Genomic DNA, 20029 nt, shown 5'->3' with positions numbered 1-20029 from the left:
GCGTTTGCATTAAAAACAACCAGTGACTATTTTTTGTTAACAGTTAATAGTTTTAGAGCTCTCAAAACTTTGCATAAGTTGGAAAATATCTGAATTTCGTGTAGGTCGGGCTTCGCAAAAGTCTGACTACTTTGTATGGCACGAAGAGATCCGTCTTGCTAGTCTGACAGTTCCGAGCTTCCGAAGGCAGTTTTAGGACACTAAGAAGCTATGCTTATCGTGCGCGGGCCGCTTCTATCGTCTAAATATGACCACACTTCGTGGTTTTTATGCCTGGAATTACAAAGAGCTGGCGACTTTTCTCACCACTCCAAGACCCTTTTATCTGTAGCGAATGACCCTAACCATAGAAATATCCTCACACCTCTCATTTTATACGTATATAGCGTTGTAATCGAATTCACACAAGCTGTGGTGTTTTCCATCTTTTCCAGGCGGTGAATTGACTTTAAGAATAATTTTGCTACGTTAAGAATGGAAATTTTGTTATGAAGAAAGTAAATTGTCTTATCAGATAAGCTGAATTGTTAAAAAGATTTATTATTATTAACCTGTATTACCACAATTATATTGTATACGTGTCACGTGACATATGATATGACGTAAAGCGTTGGTATTGATAATGTTGGAGGACTTTGATATTTGAGCGAAGGAGATAAGAGGTCACTTGACCAACGTAGACGATGAGGGAACCGACACTTGAATAGTGCGCGGAATATGCTTGTATAGCAGCCAGTTATTTAGGACACGGATAAAGACTCTTTTTTGGACTGGATTTCAGTATACTCAAGATTATATATTCAACTTACTCGCATTATTCACATATCTTATTCAAGTACTTATACTTATTAGTACAAGTACTTATTAGTCTCAGTTGATCTTATATTCGAATGTTTGGTTCAGTTTTACATGGTATCAGTTTCTTGGAATAGCCTTAGACCATCAATTTAACAAAATGCAACATTTCCAATGGTTTTCTTTTAGAAAAAGAAGTCAAAAAGAGATGAAGGTACTTTGAAAAGTTATTTCTACTCTACATGGATATTTAATAAGCAGTTTATTTGAATGTTAATGTTTTTATTTCTTTGACAGATGGCTCAGATAATTGAAATAATATTGAAATACTAATTTCCTGTTAAGATAACGACCGACTCTTTGTAAAAAATACTTAAGAAACGGGCAGATTTCCTAGTTTCAGATTTTAGTAGCCAGTGGCATACTAGGATGGCGGACACGAATAAGGGTGGCCAGTAAGTGGCGTAACGGAGGCATCTGGGACCCCGTTTTGAAAGCGAGGTTAACTGACGCTAAATCTTAATAACATGCATCTAAGAAGCGACAACTGGAAAATAGAGCCTGGCTCTAGGGCGTAACGCAGTTTAGGGAACCTAAGCTCGATAATTGAGGTTCCTCGGCTAAAAGGGGTCCCCAGATTATTTTTGATTTCATCGAGTACAACTAGTAGCTGCTTGTTGTCAAATGTCATCAAGCAATGAAAATTAATTTTGTGGCCATGCCAAAAGAACCTGGTTTGAGCTGTTTTAGAATAAAGCCAACATTCATTGAGAAAAAACCACCTTAGATATTTAATAAGAAATCATTGTGTGATTACAGCTCTAGAACACGCTGGAATGCAAGTAAAAACGGTCCTATAGCTAAAGAAATGTTTTTTATCTCTCATGCCCATGAATTTGAAAACTTTTTCTTTGAAATTTATTTTGGCACTCTTCGCTTATCGCAAAATTTCAAGGAGATTGCAAAAAGAAAAAATGGAAACCGTAATTCAAATGTCTTAAAACCACAACGACTACAAAACCTTTAAAAATCATAAAGTTAATGCGTAATGTTTGATCAACCAGTATCTTATAACTTTTCGCATATGGCAGAAATACGTGAAGAAGGGTATTGTTTAAGCCTCATATCCCCTTCCATTGTTCTTACTCGTGGCAGACTCAAAATATGAATTGGAAATAATGTTGTTTAACAGAAAACAATACATAACTACTTTTCCTATTAAGTCATATGTTGACTGATGGTACTAAAAAGCATCAGAGTATCACAGAAGAGTAGGGAAAGAGCATGCCAACGTACTTTTCACGCAGGACTCCCCCTTTTGATATTGATAACCATTTGATATTGATTATGCAACATACCCCTGCAAGAGACAGTGGTCTGATGTCTCATTTTCACATCTTTTATTCAAGTGTTACCGATGGAGGTCTCTTGCAAGAGGATTCCCATAAAGTTAGAATATACGAGGAATCGATCAATTTCATTGGCTTAGGGATTAGCTTAAGGCTAGTTAAAAAGGCTTTTGAGTCGAAAATTGAGGCAAATGGGTTATGGCTGAACTCTTCTAAAACAATGGTTGCTTTTTTGTTTAGCGAAAAAAAGACAAGCCACAGACCCTCATGCACCAAAACCAGAGAGGATTTCTTTTCCGAGTTTGTAAGTAACATTAATTGATCAATCTTTTTATCATCCCATTTGAGGTTCATGGCTTTTTAACATGACGTAATGGCTAACAAAGGGAAGATGCTGCCCCTCTCTTGTCTCACTCTTATTAGACTTTATTAGACTTAGTCATTATTAAAGTTTCTCCATTATTCCTATTTCACAAGATATTAGTCTCCTATCCATGCACTGCATGTTTTTGTTATGCTTATGCTTTCACTTTGCACGATTCAGTAGCCAGTCTTGGCAGAAAATTATTCACATCGTTCCATTCTACCTAATGAATTAGCTGATAAGTGAACGTCCATTTAAGCCACCCAGGTTTGAAAGCTGTTTTCTTAGATTTTTACCAAAAGGAACAAGGATTATTCATGATGAACTGGTTGGTCCAGGAAAAACCCCATCGTTTTGGTGCCAAACTAAAAGGCTGCCAGAGAAAATTAAAGCTTGAATTGTGCATTAAAAGTTTTGACGTTAAACTAAATAAATTAGAAATTGGAAACATTCTGTAAGACATAGAAAATAACAGTAAACAAGAAAAAGGTAAAAGACAAGAATAGAAAGATAGGAGAGTCACGTATAATTTTCATTTCTTCGATGCTTCTGGCCGCAAAATAGCAAGAAAATTGCTGACAAGACGAAACATGCACTTCGAGCCAAATGTCCAGAAATATGCAGGAAATTGCTGTTCCTAAAATAGCATCACCCTTTTGCTAAAATGGCCTTTTTTGATTTCACTTGAGCCTTGCTTCCTCTCAGTTTTTTATTTATTGGTCCAAGTAAAACAAGTCTTTCAGATATTTATTGGTCCAAATTAAACAAGACTTTCAGTTATTTATGCCCACCGCACATTGTTGTGGAGGTACCTAGCATATTTGTGTTGTTTGCAAGAACAAAAGGATATTTAATCGATTAGTCGCTACCACTTTTTAATTTTCTTCCAATTTTTACTTCTATTTTCTTCAATCTTTATCAACCTCAGATGGTTTTCTCTCTTAAGCCTGATTTACACGAGACGAATTTTTTCGTGCGAAGCGAATTTTTCGCCGCGAATGCGCGAAAAATATGCGCAGAAGTGGAGATTAGAAAATTCGCAGCGAATTCGCAGCGAATTCGCAGCGAATAATTCGCTGCGAAAAAGTAGAAACCATTCCTACTTTTTCGCTGCGAATTTTTTCGCCATGTAAAATAAACCAATCAGAACAGCAATTGAAGACATCTGACACGAACCCAAAGGAAGGGCTAGGCCGAATGGTGCTACGCAATGTAAACATATCTAAATCAAAAGTATGCAAAACGACAGAAAACTACGAAATGGTTGAAGACCTATGACAAACAACAACATGGGTGAAGAATGAGTAACCTATGACAAGGCCTAAACAATGCTGGGAAAATCCCGCACCTATAACATAAACAATGGAATGGGACGTTTCTAGCAACAGGCGTCTTTGGTGCAATAAACGATAAAAGCTCCTCATATGTAGTTGGCGACATTCGAAAGTAATTATTCCTGACAATGTAAGCGTAAGTCACTTACCAAAAGATGAAACTCCCCCTTCTGCAGACGTTCTGAATAAATTTTCCGAACCAAGTACCCATTTATTTGCTTTTTTGCTCGCTTTTTTTCAATAACAACAATCTTCGAACAGACGCCATTTTCTTTGGCATTATTCGCGGCGAATTCGCAAAAGAAATTCTGCCAGTGGAAATTAAACTTCGAATTCGCAGCGAATTCGCAGGAGAAAAATTCGTGGCGAAAAATTCGCTTCGCGCGAAAAATTCGTCTCGTGTAAATCAGGCTTTAAGGTTACAGTAAACGTTTTTGACACGATATTTGGTTTTCTCTCCCTAAAAGCCAAACTATTAACGGAATCGGAGACTATACATCATTCGATGCACAATAATGTGATGATTCTAACTATATCAAAATAATTGGCAAATATTGTTCAATGACATTCTCCAGGCAAATTTACTTCTTGAATGATTGTACCACCTTCAAAAGCTATTTTGTATCCTTGCGTTTGAGAAAACAAAATCTGGCTTATATCAACAGGAAGTTCAGATCCCAAGCTACCAAAGTGTGTCTCAGGTTTTTCAAATTCTACCTCTCCCTATACCCTGTCAAAAATTGGCAAACAGTTTTTCTTCCCTCCAACAGTTTTTCTTCGCCATAAAAGATTGACCAGAGCAAATAAAAAAATTTGACGCACATTTTGGTTACCCGACATCTGTCCTGGTCGTGTGCCAAAAGCATTTTTTGTAACTGTATGTAGAGGAATTGTGAAGAGGAACAGGAATTGGGTCTGGAGAAAACGTGATTTTATTGATGGCACTTGATAGGTGCACTCGTAAACCAAAGTGTAATGTGGTCAAGTCATTCGAAGATCAATAAGCCTGTTTAAATAAACAAGGGCATTCATGTGATACGATTGTAACTAGTTGTGGTAAATAAGACATGCGACTACAACCGCAAAAAACGACAATCGGCTTAATGGGTAAAGAGATTTTCAGACTTGAACTAAAAGCTTTAAAAAGAAATTATAGAAACCTTCGTTTACATGGGATGTCTTCGATTTTCGAAATTTCTGTTAGTTTAAAACATGCTATCATTTTTTGCTTTGAAAGTCCGGCTAGTAGAATGTGAAGAGATCAAAAAATTGATGTCTTCACCCAGAAAACTTTAAGCGTAACTTAAAAGGCTGGCTTTCAAATATGTTATCTGTTTTCGACCATATCAGATCCCAGAGATTTTAGATTTTAGAAATTAGAATACCCTTATCGTCGAAGATCACCGGTAATCTTGCTTAGCTTTTAATACCGATTTTCTGCAATATCAAAGTTGAAGAAAAATTCAAAATGCTCTATAGTAGCTAAATTCAAAATGTTTTTATTTCATGAAGTAGAATTTCAAAGTAGAGCTACGAAACTCTTCTAAAATTCTTCTAGATCAGAATATTTCTGTAGTTGATAAGTTCGTGCACCATGCTGTTTTCATTTATTTGTTTGCTGGAATTAAGTTTTATTGAATGCCAACAGCCATTATTATCAAGATAAATTTCCAATTTCGTTAGATCCCTTTTATTTCATAACTGACAAATTTCATCATTGAAATTTTTTTTATTTATCCAATTTTATATCTTCACCTTTGTAGTGAAGTCTCATTAATTTTCAGGCGCAAAGTCCGTTGCATCTGGTTGTCCAAGTTAAATAATTTTCTTTTATCGAATCAAATGCGTATTCAATTACTTTTTATTCTTTATCTTGCTCTCTTTGTTTCTAGGAAGGACAGTGACAAAAGACTAAAACTTGCCAAGTACAAAGAATTATTGAAGCGTCTGCATGTTGGCCCAAACAGCCTTCCATCCATTTGCTTCTACACGGTCCTAAACGCAAGTCAAGGGTATATGTGATTCAATTTCTTGTCCTAAACACAGAATGAAATACTTACTCTCTATTCTGTGAGCCTTCTAAATAGCGTTTGTGCAAGAAAATTGAATTTTTACTTGCACCAGTCCGGGTTGCAGATAAAGGAAGCCGGTACCTAAACGGACTTGGGTTTTACATACGATTTTATGGGATATCGAAGAGCGTTGTTGAGTAGAGTTCTATGTCTGGTTCACGACATGTCATGTTCTGCTATTACTCTACATACCCATAAAACCTCCACAGAGAATATTTTTTTCTATTGGGTGTTGCTTGGACGACCCATCAGTTTTTTTTCAGGTGACTAACTTTTCGTAAACTATGTTTACAGCAAAACTAAATCAACTTTTGTCAATTTTTAGACTGAATGTCATCGAGTTTAGTGATGATTCCAAGATGCTTGCTGCTGGGTTCGATGACTCTTCTATTAAATTATGGAGTCTTACGCCTCGAAAATTGCGAACACTAAAAGCTCCTTATGAACTAGCAAGGATTGACAAAGAGGCTGGTATGTTTAGCATTTATTTGTATTGGTTGAAGCATGTCGTTTCTGCACTTGCGTTTCTCCTTAGATTGCAGTCTGTTTATCTGGTTACTGTTGTTACTATGCCTAATATGTCATATACGTCATGATGTGTTAAAGCATCAACTATGGCTAAATAGTGTGTTGTTAAGGAGAGTTACTCATGGTATTTTCTTTTGGATTTTTTCCCGCAGGATCTTTCTTTCTTTTTATAAGAAACGTAGCCCTGATATGGGCAAGTAATTTATAGAATTTTACTGATCACCCTAAACCTTAAGAATTTAACCGGGAATCGTCAATTGAGCACCTATTTTCTGTTAAATCTACAAAAAATAATAGATGCCTCCTGATGAAGTGTTATGTTTCATTCTATCTTTTGTTGCGTTTTTTATTTCTAAAAGGTAGCTCTTCAGCACTATGTGTTTGAATAAATCTTTAGCACTAAAATCAACAAAAATATATAATTCTTAGTGCAAATCGCGAGATTGTTTTCTTATAAAGATAAATGCGTCTATATTAGTGACTTTCAACCACTGTTCTTTGGCAGACCGTATCGGCACACTTCAGGGACATTCAAAACTCTTCTGAAACAGTTTATTAAAAAATGTTTATATTTCGCTTCAGATCATATTTTTGCATCAACTGGTAGTTTAGTCTAAACATTTATTGTAACATTTTGTGTACCATATCTTCTCAGCCTAAGTGGCGATGATTGAAAAGACAGACTTTGATGCAATGGGTTAAATTTCAGTATAACCTCCTTATTATTTGAGCTTTGTTATTGATTATGAACGAGGAAGGTTCTTTGCTATACAGAACTCACTGAGTATAATTAAGTTCCATACGCAAATTTGATTTCTTTCTTCAAAAGCTTCAGAGCTGACTTTAGTCTGGGCGATTTTGCAAAATACTTCATTAGTTTGCTTTATCTCAGCCGTATGAACCGTGTAAATTGTTCACAAAGGAGGTGCTTGTGTTTGTGGTATTAAGTGTCCTCAATCTATCTTGTTTCGGCCACAAAATCCTATCGTGGTTTTAAAGCTTGTGCCATCAGATTTTCAAGTTGATGTAGACAATGCTTCTAAAGAAGGATCGTAATTGAAGCCCATATACCAAAATAACTTTTTGATAAGACACTGGAACACGCTCTTTCTCAAACTCTGCGTTAGTGCCATCATTTTTCATCCTCTGTTGAGCAGGCAGGCAAAGGACGTACTGTCAAGGACCGGGCCTTAATTCGAAATCAAAACGTCTGACTTTGTACTCTGCTTTTGTACATTAATTAGGTTTGAAGCCTGTTTTTCATAACAAGTGATCAGTATTATCCTACAGTTTAGCTTTTTTTTTTTCAAAAGGATTAGCCAGCTTGTCAAGTTTTCTTTTAGTTATTTCTGATTTCTCCAAACGCTGTAAATACAGTCAATGCTTCTTCTTTAGGTAAGGAAGGTCTTGTTTATTTTGTAGATGATGTTTTGGAAAGGATAATGAACGAAAGGTTAGGGGCTTGCTTGATCATTTTTGTTTTCAAAAGTATTGAGCCTATAGCGAATCAATTTCAAGGAATTTTTCGATTTTTCATTTTGCTTCTTGTTGTATAAATGCATGTTACTGCGTTTTTGCTAGCTGCGTAAGACACCGTAATATGCAGATAAAAACATGTATCAAACGCAATGGATACGTGCATTTTCAACTTTGTTTTACAGATCAGCAACGGAGCAAAAAACATTGCTTGGTCACAGTGGGCCAGTTTATGGCTTGAGTTTCAACGAAAACAATTCATTTCTTGTATCGTCGTCAGAAGATGGAACTGGTTCGTTTATATCTTCTTATACCTACGTTGCCTGTGCTTGAAAAATATTGATGTTTTTTCATATTTAGGGAATTATTAAATAAAAATTCTTCTGAAGAAATATTTTTTTATTTTCGTACTACATGTGTAAAAAACCTTTGGAGTTTCCAGATTCGAAGACCTTTCGCTGATGTTCCTTTTTTCAAACCATCCTTTCCAATCTTTTAACACAATGTTCTAAGATTTAAGGATCATTGGTCAGAGAAATTCTATTTTGGTCAGAGAAATTATATATCTAACAAATGCACAAGAAAAATTTTCCTTCAAGTTACAAATCTACCTTTTTCTTTCTTGGAAAATGTAGCTGCCCTCTTTACCTCTGCTCCATCTATAAACTGCTTGATACTTTCACACAGATTCCTTTTCCGGTAAGCGGCTGATACTCGGGAGTCTAATTATTTTAATATGCCTGATTTTGATTTTGAATCTTCTCTTTGCAGTCCGTCTTTGGAGTTTGCACACTTTTACAAATCTTGTTGTCTATAAAGGCCACACATTCCCAGTGTGGAGTGTCAAATTCTGGTAAGTACTTTTCGCTCACTTTCAAATCTCAGGCTTCGAGGAAAAGAATTTGGCAGCCTACCTTATTCACGTGTTTCACGCTTAATGCGATCATCAGGCAAATGTACCTTTCGTTATGGTATATCATTTATGTTTACATACCTTACCTCATCAATATTATTGATATTGGACTTTAAATAGTACGAAAAATCTGGAAAAATAGCCCATTATATTCGAGCTCTTTCCGTCCGAATTTTTTGTCCATTATCATATGACTTTTTTGCCATTATCATATGCTATGTTTACGCTTTTTCCTGCCGTTTTGACATTCTGCAGTACGAGAGACGATTTGGTTTATATGGACTTTCATGTAGATCTTAGTTACTGTTATCAAGAGAATAACCTTTAAGGGTAGACGAACAACAAAATTGATTCAGAAAAATCTTACACAACTAGGTACGTTTTATGACATTTTCGGCGTGAAGACGTAATGCTACATTTTGCTAGTGGTGAGCACTTTCAGAAATCTTGGGTAGCAAAGCTTTGTTTTTTAATGTTGAAAGATAAAAGTATGCGGTTGCTGTCAACTCTGTAGGGGGTTGACAGGAGATGAAATGGCGGCTCACCACCTCTAAAGTGTTAAACACCTCCTTACCCTCGATTCCATGTTTTGTACTAAACAAAAAAGATAATTGTATTGCATTAGCCAATCATGTTCACAACACATGCCCTTTAAACCGTCAAGTCTTGGAAACAGGCTAACCCCTACGAAGAAGATTAATCTCATGTGAATAAACCATTTAAGAAGTTCGGTTTCAATCCCATGTCAATATCTAGGATTCACTTACGGCTTCTTTAAGCACATATCGAATATCCTATTATCTTTGAATTTAACGTGTTCAGGGTAACGCAACAGCCAAGCGATGAAATGCAACGGGGAAATTCATTCGGAACTGCTCCTCGTTTGCTCTTCTTTTGATAAATAAAGTCATTTGCACAAAAAATCCTTAACCATACCCTGCCTGGTTTCAAAGTGTTTTGATGAAGGCTTTCAATGCTCAGTGTATGCTTCAATTCAATCTACAGCTAACTGTACGACTTTTTTGAGCTCATAATATGATTCACAAACAACCATAGGATTGTACCTGCTTGTTATATACATTTTGTGACGATTTAAAGATTGCTTTTAGTTAAACATTGGTCACCAATACCTCAGTGCCTATAGTCTTCTGTTTTCATTTTTGGTCTTATGTGATGTGGTGTAGCTATGTTTGTTTGTTTTATACCCCTTTCCCATATCCACCCTTTTGGATCTTCCCGGTCGCGAGTGAAGAACAGTGCCTTCTAATACAGCTCTAAGCATCTTTAACATCAAAATAGCTTTTTGTAGCTTAAAGACTTTCTCAATTTCAATGTGATTTTCTTTAATTGCACAGATGGCTACTTCACTCAACCACCTGTCTTGATTTTCTTCATGCTAAGGTTTCTTCTTCCTTTTAATTGCACTTTGACGTTATCAAACTAAAAGGCGTTTAAGCTTTTAATGACAACACAGTGACCCGATTGGTTTCTTTTCTTTTAGCCCAAAAGGATTTTATTTTGCGTCAGTATCAGCTGACAGAACAGCTCGTCTTTGGTCGACAGATTCTCACACACCACTGCGAATCTTCGCTGGACACTTAGCTGATTTGAATGTATGTATTGCCTCCTCGGAGTTTCGTTAAATTTTTAATAAGCAGCGCCTGTTATGAATTTTAATCGCGATTAAGAACAATATCGGCAAAGACAATTAGCGGGACTATTTATACAAGAATGTCAAAAACATAGCTCAGGCTAATTACTATGAAAAGGCCTTTTCCCATCTTAAGCAAGGTGCACAGTAAACATTAATTTGCGCTGATGATAAAGGAAGGCTTGAGAATTCGTTTAAACGCCTTTTATTCGCAGTCAAAATATAAGAAATTATGAGAAGAATAAAGATTTATTTTCAAATATTGTTTTTCCAATCGACCTACGTTCATCTTTTATATCCTTCAAGATATCCTTTAGCAAATGTGTGCGAGGATAACCTCGATTATAACTAATTGTTTCATAAAATTGAAGCTTTTCTCCGTGTTACACTCTTTTTATAAGAACCAGTAAATTGAAGTTCAGGCTTTTTTCGAAAATCTGAGGCTGGATTGCTCTTAATTGTTCTTAAATTAACAGGGTGTAAGCAGTGCAATTATCGGCTTTTTTTGCTCTAGGGAGGTGTTCAGGCCTCATTTGCTAACAAAGTGAGCGAGATAACCTTCTTTTGCTGACAAGTTTGCATATTCACGAAAAGCTTCCTCACATGGCCAGAAAGTCCTCGCTTTTGAGATAAAACGTTGTTCAAAATTGCATTTTGCAGAAGCTCAGCCTCAGCTTGTTCTAAATTTGTTCTTGATTTTTGACCAATTTTGAGGCTGGCGATTTTATAATGTTTTTCTTATATAAGAAGAGTGTACTTGGCTTGCAACAAAATTCTCTCAATAATATCGAATAAGGGCTCTTCCCTGTGAATGATAAGGCCCCTTCCTGGTCTACTATCATCTTTGTTAGCCACATAATTATTATTATGCACGTAATTATTCAAGTCTCATATTCCAAGTAAAAGCTTAAAAGAGACGGTTATCATAGTTGAAAAAATTGTTCAACTACAGACATTTTTCGCTAAAGCATGTATCAACAAATGTTTAACTTTTAAGTAACAAACACTGGTTAAAGGAGACGTAGAAGCTAGATATGACGGTACAAACCATTTCAAATACCCCCAAGATTTCCTGCTAGCAATAGCAATTATTCAGTCAAACTGGTTTCTATTCAAAGGTCTGAAAGGTAATTTTATTCATTTTACAAATCCTTTTTGTTTTGAAATCGTAATTTCCTTTATACTTACCATTGCTTCTAGGCCATTGATTTCCATCCTAACTGCAACTATATCGCAACTGGTTCTTCAGACAGGACAGTTCGTGTGTGGGATATTCTTACTGGCAATTCAGTGCGTCTGTTCACTGGTCATAAGGTAGGCTGTTTCAATATTTGCCTGAACCGATGCTATGCACCTTCAACATCGAAAAAAAGATGGTCGGTTTTTATGTTGTAAAGATTCAGCGTTAATCGTTAAGTCATTATTATTTTTGGCAGAGTGTATGTAAGCTTGAAATGAAATTTTTCAAAGTTAGGAAATTTTTCATTTCATTTAATTGTTTATGTGGAATTTCATTTTTGCATGCAAATACAACTAATTATAACATAAGTAGGTAATAATTAATCTGCTGTAAGATAATTGATAAATAGTAACCAAAATTCTAAATTCATAAAATTCAATCACAAAATTCCTAAAGGACAACTTCTTAAGTATTCCGAAGACTGACGAGAGGCGAGCACCCCCTTGGCAGAATGCATTTTTATTACTCAGCAGAGTTTCTTTGGACATTGCCTATCAAAAAAATTTTAAATTTTTATTTATATACAAGAAATTTATGAACCCAATATTTTCTCGGAAAATGTATCGAAGTCCCAAAATTTGGAAGTTTTTTGAGTTGGACATAAAATGAGTGTTAGACGTATAAATTCCATGCGAAATGGCTTTACAGGCTTTCTTTTAAAATCTAATTACCTTATCAATAAATGAGACAAATATTTGTCTTCAGACAACAATTTCATCGATTAAAAAGGTCGAAAATAGTGAATTATAGACAAAAAAACTGTGAATTATAAACGGTTGGACAGATTGTACTTCCAGTTGAGACTCTCATCCAGATAAAACTCCAAAAATTGTGCACATCTAGCTCGAATGTTGTCAGTTTTATCAAATTTAATTGCAATATAAGTAGGAACAGCATGGTGAAAGAATGGAAAATAGTGTATTTAGTTTCACCTATATTGAGTTTAATTTTGTTTGTATCTTACAAATTTTTCACAATTTTCAGTTACTCATTAGCCTTTTTATGACGTATTTGGTTATAAAATCAAAGTCAGTGTAAGCATTGTATAAGATGTGAAAGATAGAATTTAAGCTTGTTTGATACCTTCCGTAAATTATTGGTGTATATCTGGAACCAGTTTTGACTTTAAACTAAATATAATCAAGGGATGAAGGGGTGTTTGCAAAATCTATTTTTGATAACTGTCTTGGCTTCATTTGAATGGTTTTTGTTGATTCGACAGGGTGCCGTCCATGCTGTTGCGTTTTCTCCCGATGGAAAGCATCTTGTTTCGTCAGGTATGTTTTTAGAATTTATTCCCCTTATCCAATAGGATTGAAATTTATAGCATTACTTATAACAAAAATCTAGCATAGATTTTTAATCATTTTTACATTTACTTTTTTATAATATATTTTATTGTCATTTTTGAATTATACTTTTTTATTTTGCAAATAATGGTAATCCATTTGTATTTAAAGCAAAACCTTGAATATTGCTTGTTGAACCGGAATTTCAAATCATTCTAGGTGTCGATAAAAGAATATTATTGTGGAACATAGCAGATGGCGTTCCAGTAATCGATTTAACAGGCCACACGGAGGCAGTATTTGCTCTTAGCTTCAGCCGGGATGGTCACGTGCTCGCTTCAGGTAGCATTAATTCCGTTTCAACTAATCTTAGGGTAGAATGATATCCCAGAGCTCATGTGCTGTTTTGACAATGGGCTGGGAAGTAGGCCACTTTTGGAGTCTAATATTTACCGTTCAATATCAAAAGCCTGGTTCACATTTGTCGTTATTATCGTAAGAATTTACTGTACCAATTTTTAAAGAAATCACCCTATTGCATATTCTGAACGGAGAATGTCCATGTTTAAGGGTTTCGGAATCTATAAATATATTATGATAAGCATAGAATGATGAATGTTTTAATTTTGTGACGAAACCGCCGAGTCACCAGCTTTAGTGTCAATCAAAGCTCTAAAAGATTAAGAATCACAAAGAGTGCAAGAATTTTTAATGTTGATTGCTTTAGTTCGCTTGAGGGTGACGACATCTTTTCTTGCTTATTTTCTTATGTGCCATCATAAGACACAGCTCTTTAATAAAATTTAGAATTTCGACTCCTTCCCACCATCAATACGTTTAAATTTATTCATTGTGGCCAGCTCCAAAGAATATGAGGCAGTTTTTGCTAATATGCCAGGATCCCATTTAGGAATGAGTAACGGTGCGGGTTTTTGATATTCACATTTGTTTTTATAGTCATTCATGCCTCACGCATTTCGTAGACAGGAGTTTTCTCAATCTCCCCTACAAAATTAGCCAATTTACCCATTCCCTATCTGGTGACCACTCCTCTTCTCCTTGTTTTCTTATTTTTTCTACACAATTTAGTTTTACTAATTTTCGTTATTTGGTTTTTGCCAACTTTTGCAAGTATGAACAAGGCCTTAATTTTAACGCTTTCTTTCTCCTTTTGGGTTCATATATACAAAGTAGTTTAAGATTGTAACAGGTTGTACTGTAGCTAAGGTCTGGCTGGACATTTTTCATAACAAACAGACTTGCGCTCCCTTTCAATAACTGAAGCAAAGACTTCATGACTCTTCTCGATTTTCATTGAAGCTTCCATATTATATAGATTTTTCAATTTATTACAATTATTTGCGTTGCGTTAGGTGGAGTTGACAATTGTTTGAAATTTTGGGATATAAAACGCGCTTGTAAAATGGAGGACGACGAGGAAATGGACCAGTTCGAAAACAAGTAAGAAGTGATTTGATTTATCCATTTCTTATATCTTCGCTGAGGTTATTAAAAGAAGCTAGACGCTACAAATCAGTAGCTAGTTTGCGCTTTTTTCATTCTGATAATGGCATCTTATGTTAATTATGATTGAATAAAGATCAAGAAATTCTTCAAGTTTAATTGTTTGGCATGATGATAAATTTCTCTATCTTTTGTCCAGCGAATCAGCTTTTGAAATGGCCTCGTTTCTGACCAAATCAACACCAGTCCACTCAATTCACTTTACAAGGAAGAACCTCGTTTTAGCATCTGGACCGTTTGTATCTTCGCATTAGATGATGGAAAAGAAGAACGAAAACTTCCTCTTGGAAAAATTCAAGATTTTAGGCGAAAACTTCAATCTAGAAACACCAGAAACGTTTGTTGCAAGGGTATAGAAAGTGAAAACAGAATTATCTCTTGACAAATATATCCTAACTTTTATGTTAACATCTTAAATACTTATAGCCTTTTTATGTAAACCAAATGAGAGAAAATTGTCGTTTTGTTTGTTAAAAAGCCTAGCGTACCTCCAGCTGATGGGTTCTTGCCGCAGGTGACAGCATTGAAGGTTGACACAAATGTGATTAAGAGAGGTTTCCCCTGTATTGTGGATAGGAAAGCTGGTGCTACATTCATTCCATTTGTATCCGGGAATACCTAGATTGATTCCGTGAAAGCAGAATACGATAACTTTGTATATCGTGCCTTATCTTCAAGTTTCCACTGTGATTCTACTAGCTTCTTGATGACCTGGCGTAGTTTTTTCAATTTGTTCAACAGAGGGATTGTTTGAAGCCACCGACATCATTAGTTTTGTTGCTACAGTAAATTTTTGATGCGAATTGATTGGCCTACTTGCTCATTGCTGCCCGTATAAGAAACCGCTTTGTTTAAAGTTGCTTCCACCATTGGTCAAACTTGCAAAAATTTATTCAAACTAGAGATAACACGGAGCAAAAGGACGATTCATTCAATTATTGATGTCGATAGTGACCATAGTTTGTTTACTTGATGATGAAGCAAGAACAAGATATTCTCATTTTAACCTTTTTGCAAACATAAAAGCTCTTCTGTATGCATGTTAGAAAGGTGAATAAAAAGTAAAAGTATTTCTCGGGGTACTCTTAATTAAGCTCAGCGAATAATTTGATTATGATCATGGATGCCCTCGGGAAAGAGGAGTTGGTTGACGAAGCAGTAAGAAGATTTGGGTTGTGTTACGAAGAAATCTTGATGCCTGTTGAAATTATTAGGATCTATGACGCGATACAGCCGGACAATGAAATCACACTGAAGCAAGTTGAAGCCGCCTTGATTCAAGTTGTTGGTGCCGAATTTTGTGACAAAGCTGAAGTTATGGATGTCCTTCATGATCTAGATAGGAGAAACTTTTTATTAAGAGATCTTAAATGGGAGTTTGAGCTACTCGATTACGAAAGATGTGGAACTCTTCCACACGAAAGGGCGTGGTTTTTGTTTAGCGCTGTCCGCGGAAAGAACTCAAAAGATATATGGGACAAATTTGTGGCAGAAAGACTTGTTCCTGAGAGCAAGATATCTTTCGATGAATTGTCGCCCCTTTTGTGTGACTTGATTGACTTGACTGAGAGTGAAGACAGCGCTAGTCATGCTTAATCAGTGGTTTACGCTGACATCATCAGAGTCTTATCGTAAAAATCAACCCTCGCAGGGATCTGATTCTAAAGGAAAACTTCTGCGCGTATTTGCATTGCAAGATGACTGGCCGGCCATTGAATTTTTAATATTCTGCAGATAGGTTTTAAGGTATAGTTAAACCATGCCATTTCGACACAATTCATATGCAATATTTCGCGAGTTATCTAAAGCTCAAGCCATTACTGTCGACCATGCGGTGATCGACTCGTTTGCAGCTGCATGTATCTTCGAAAAGTTCAGTTGTATATTAGTGGAAACAATGTTTGGCAAAAAAGGTTTTCGAATGTCGTCAGTGTACCCTTGGTCCTTAGATTCTTTCTAGACTAGACAGTAATTTGTAATTTAAAAGCCAAGGTTCCTCTCTGATGTTACTATCAATGGTTTCTAACACTTTTTCATTATTTTGGCAATTCAATTTATACAAATATCAATTCTAAAATGTTTATTATTTCCAAATGTTGTACAAAGCATTATTCTCACCTAGGATTTGCTGCATTTTGCTTTGGATTTTCTTCCAGTCCAGACGCCATTCGTTTGTTTTTCGGAAAGTGCTTTAAAAATTAAGAAATCTATCTCAAATTTCTGGCTGTTGTTCATTAGCAAATGTGAAGCCCTGAAAAACTCTAAAATAGAACTTTTCTTCTTCGCTGTTATAACAGAAGGACACATAGGTTTAAGTCGGCTTATGTATGTCGAAGCAACGTATGGCTTTTAAGTTTCAGGGGGACGCTAAATTTGCTAAATGCCAATAGCAAGGCACAGTAATTGTCATTGTTCTAAATATCATCGGAGTAACTGTCATTGTTGTAAATAGAGTAGTTGCAGTAGAGAAAGTTGTGAAATCGTATGAATTCTTGATTCCTAGAAATTTAGAAAATATTTTATGCAATAGGTTTAATTATAAGATTTTTTATAGGATTATGCTGTTTGTTTCTCTGGAATCTCTTTTCCCAAGCAGGAATTTGATCTTGCTAGTAGCTTCATTAAATTATCTGAAGTTTGCTATGCTACAACGTCCAAGATTCATAATCTTTACTCTCAAGTCAATGTATTTTTTTTGTTTATATAAAGAGGAGGAAAATAGCCTATTGTTTAAAACAATAGAGTTACTGGGGTTGGAGGGTAATTGCCCCCATTAGTATGTTAAAAAAGGTTTTAGGCTGTCCTGCATTTAAATTGAAACTATTTTTTTATAAATTATATAATTTTCCTTTTTTGTTTTCCCTAAAAAATGTTGTGCTCTTTTCTGTTCCTTTTCCTAAATTGTTGTTAATGAATTTTCCTATTTTCCCCAGTTCTACTTCTTTCTGTATCCTTTCATTCCATTTTGTTCCATTACTCTTTCAGTATTCAATTTATCCTTTTCTGTGATATCTCTCATGCTTTATGCAAAAGACATACCTTGAATTTCAAATTGCTGAGGTCACTGGGTAGGGGAAGTTGGTAAAAATGTCAAGACCGCCATTTGTACCAATATCTTCCCTTTTTTGACATTCTATTATTTTTCTCACAGTGACCTTACTTGTGGTACACTATCATATTCATTGGCCAAGTAGAATAGCCAGTAGGCAGTAACAAAAAAGATTAAATCTGTTCCAGAATTCCAGATAAATTTTGATCCCAATAATCAAACTTCAAGTCATGTTAAATTACTTTTTGTACAATGATGCTGCAGAAATAATATATTAGTGCCATTCTATTAGTGATTCTGTACTCACAACACAACAGCTTTGATTAGCACTCTAAAACATTTTCTAGCAACATCTTTAACACATAGACACAAGACATTTGTGGACAAATAGCAGGCTGAATGTATTTTTGTCAAAAGTGCATTTCACCAATAGACAATTCAATGGTAAACTAGTTAAACTTAGATTCAGATATTTAATTATATCACTTAAAAAGTTGTACTTGGTACTTGACCTTGGAAACAGTGCAGTGCCTTGATTAAATATTATTAATAATAAACGAAAATTTTGTTATTAAAAAGGGGGCCTGTGAGGAATGTGGATTTGATCAAATCATATTTGATGTCATCATGTCTTATTTAAAACTGAATTTCGTAGAATGAGCGAATCATGTTCCCTTTATACTGGTGTTACAGCAGATCAAAGTGTCCTGTTATTGGAGTTCTTGAGTGTAAAGAGAGCCACCAGTGTTCTGTAATTCACAGGCAAAAAGAAATTTATAGATTGATGGGGTTAAAACATTTTGGGGATTAAACATGCTCAAAACCAAGAGCAAGGTCATTTTTGTACAGTTTTAAGTATATTTGAAAACTATTTGGGATATAAGCCCCATCAGCCCCCAACTTTGATAGTCCCTGTTCACAGGTACTAGATTGGAAACTTTTTTGTGCATCCACAATATATTGGCTGCACACACATCTGCACGCTTTCCATATTGGCCATGCAAAATCCCTAGATAATAACATTTACCATCATTAACTTTAAAAATAGCTCAGAATGTATGAATTCAGATGCACATTCTCAAATTTTCAAAGTACACATGTCTGTGCAAGAAACAAAGTTGCCAGTCTGGCACAGGTACTGGAATAATGAGATGTTATAACATTGGGAGGATGACCACAACATTGCCTGATAAGCACAACTTCTCAGTGCCCAAAAACTCTGAAAGCTAGGTGCAACAAATACAAAATACAAATTCTTACTCTGCATACAAATATTTCCCTGATAATATGCACATATTTAAACCACAAGCAAGAGCATAATAACATTTAAAATACAACTAAGTTTCTAAAATTTAGTACAAAGCAAAGATAGCTTCCCTTATATTAGTACAAACTATGGCCTGATTAAAGTCCTATGACCTTGTTATTTCCCAGTTTTCCACAACAATATATATATTACACTTACAAAAGGTAACATAACAGAATTATAATTCACATCTATGATTAATAAATAGTAATTGTTGCAAGCATCAAAATTGAGAATTGAAATGGAATAAATGAGAATTTGAAGTTTCAAAATTAGGACAAAATTTGGTTTGCTTTAGTTTGTTCATGTTTCTAAACCTCTCGATGCAACCACAATGCTATTTAAATAAATAAATCATTTTGATTGATTTATCAGGTATGTGTAGTAAAAACAAAGATGTTAAATCATCTTTTAATTCTTTTACCGCTTTTCCCTTAGAGAGTTGATCTCTTCTTTCAGCATGTCTATTTTCAGTCTTTTCTCGTCAATGTCTGCTCGAATAGATTTGTTTTCAAGTTCCAATTCTTTCAAATCCCTACAAGACGCAAGCAGCGGCATGTTTTGTTCTTCAAGATTTTTCTCCAAATTTTTAATCTTTGCCAACAGCGAGATTTTATCTGCTTTCCATAATCTTAGCTTCTCTTCAATTTTCTCGAGGTACTCAACATCACTATATCCAGATTCCATTGCCACAAATTCTGACTGATGTCAGGATATTGTATTATCATCCTGCAGCCGCCCTGTCGTTTTCGCCTCTATTTGGCTTTCAAATGCACTAGCATGCGGTCGAGGATTTTATTCTTTTTTTAATTTGATCCAAAATTTGACATACATTTTGTACGGACAAATCTTGTAACACTAATGTGGCTCGAAATTGATGAAAAAGAATCATTTAAGAATAATAGCCTTATTTCAAATATATGAAAAATTTGACTTTTACTTTTATTCATAAGATTCTTTTGAGCAAGCAAGAAAGCTTGACTTTTGCGCAAAAATTTTATAAAAAAATTATCAAGTTTGTTTTGTATTCTTTCGTTCCCTACAATGTTTTGGTGATGAAGAAAGACAGTAGCAAAAGATCTAAACTTTCTTCTTAAGAATTATTTTAGAACATTATCAAATTCAGAAGCACAAGTTTT

At 35.1% G+C, this 20029-nt stretch overlaps 2 protein-coding genes across 4 annotated transcripts in view; one reads left to right on the top strand and one right to left on the bottom strand.

The window, feature by feature from the left end:
* LOC148958732 (transcription initiation factor TFIID subunit 5-like) overlaps positions 1-20029 on the top strand; it is a 44652-nt gene that overhangs the window by 23749 nt on the left and 874 nt on the right. The window contains exons 11-23 of one of the 2 annotated variants that reach the window (XM_089111712.1): positions 985-1009; positions 2385-2448; positions 5735-5854; positions 6240-6385; positions 7865-7895; positions 8104-8210; positions 8690-8771; positions 10333-10444; positions 11683-11796; positions 12945-12999; positions 13231-13353; positions 14385-14472; positions 14675-15225. In XM_089111712.1, coding sequence (XP_088967838.1) covers positions 985-1009; positions 2385-2448; positions 5735-5854; positions 6240-6385; positions 7865-7895; positions 8104-8210; positions 8690-8771; positions 10333-10444; positions 11683-11796; positions 12945-12999; positions 13231-13353; positions 14385-14472; positions 14675-14789 — 1182 coding nt within the window. In that variant the 3' untranslated portion in view covers positions 14790-15225. Of the gene's footprint in view, positions 1-984; positions 1010-2384; positions 2449-5734; positions 5855-6239; positions 6386-7864; positions 7896-8103; positions 8211-8689; positions 8772-10332; positions 10445-11682; positions 11797-12944; positions 13000-13230; positions 13354-14384; positions 14473-14674; positions 15226-20029 lie in introns of those variants that run through there. The other variant, XM_089111713.1, reaches the window with a different exon arrangement.
* LOC148958733 (uncharacterized) lies at positions 11704-19876 on the bottom strand. Of its 2 annotated transcripts, none has more exons than XM_089111720.1 (2): positions 19315-19872; positions 11704-11836 (listed from the first exon to the last, which is right to left on the bottom strand). In XM_089111720.1, the coding sequence occupies exons 1-2, from the start codon at positions 19575-19577 to the stop codon at positions 11770-11772; spliced, it is 330 nt and encodes a 109-aa protein (XP_088967846.1). In that variant the 5' UTR covers positions 19578-19872; the 3' UTR covers positions 11704-11769. The 2 variants fall into 2 exon arrangements, with proteins under 2 accessions (XP_088967846.1, XP_088967845.1); XM_089111719.1 differs by lacking the exon at positions 11704-11836 and adding an exon at positions 17757-18593 and having other exon boundaries at positions 19315-19876.

This window comes from Rhopilema esculentum, chromosome 12 (assembly GCF_057945365.1).
Source record: "Rhopilema esculentum isolate cy_ngs chromosome 12, ASM5794536v1, whole genome shotgun sequence".
NCBI classification, from domain to species: Eukaryota; Metazoa; Cnidaria; class Scyphozoa; order Rhizostomeae; family Rhizostomatidae; genus Rhopilema; species Rhopilema esculentum.
Note: the sequence above shows the minus strand (reverse complement) of the source record. Positions and strands in the feature narration are given on the sequence as shown.

Coding starts and splice junctions, on each gene's coding strand:
- LOC148958733 (XM_089111719.1), bottom strand. CDS start 19,577: ATGGAATCTGGATATAGTGATGTTGAGTACCTCGAGAAAATTGAAGAG. Junction 18,594..19,314: donor AACTCTCTAAGGGAAAAGCG/GTAAAAGAATTA, acceptor GTTATTATCTAG/GGATTTTGCATGGCCAATAT.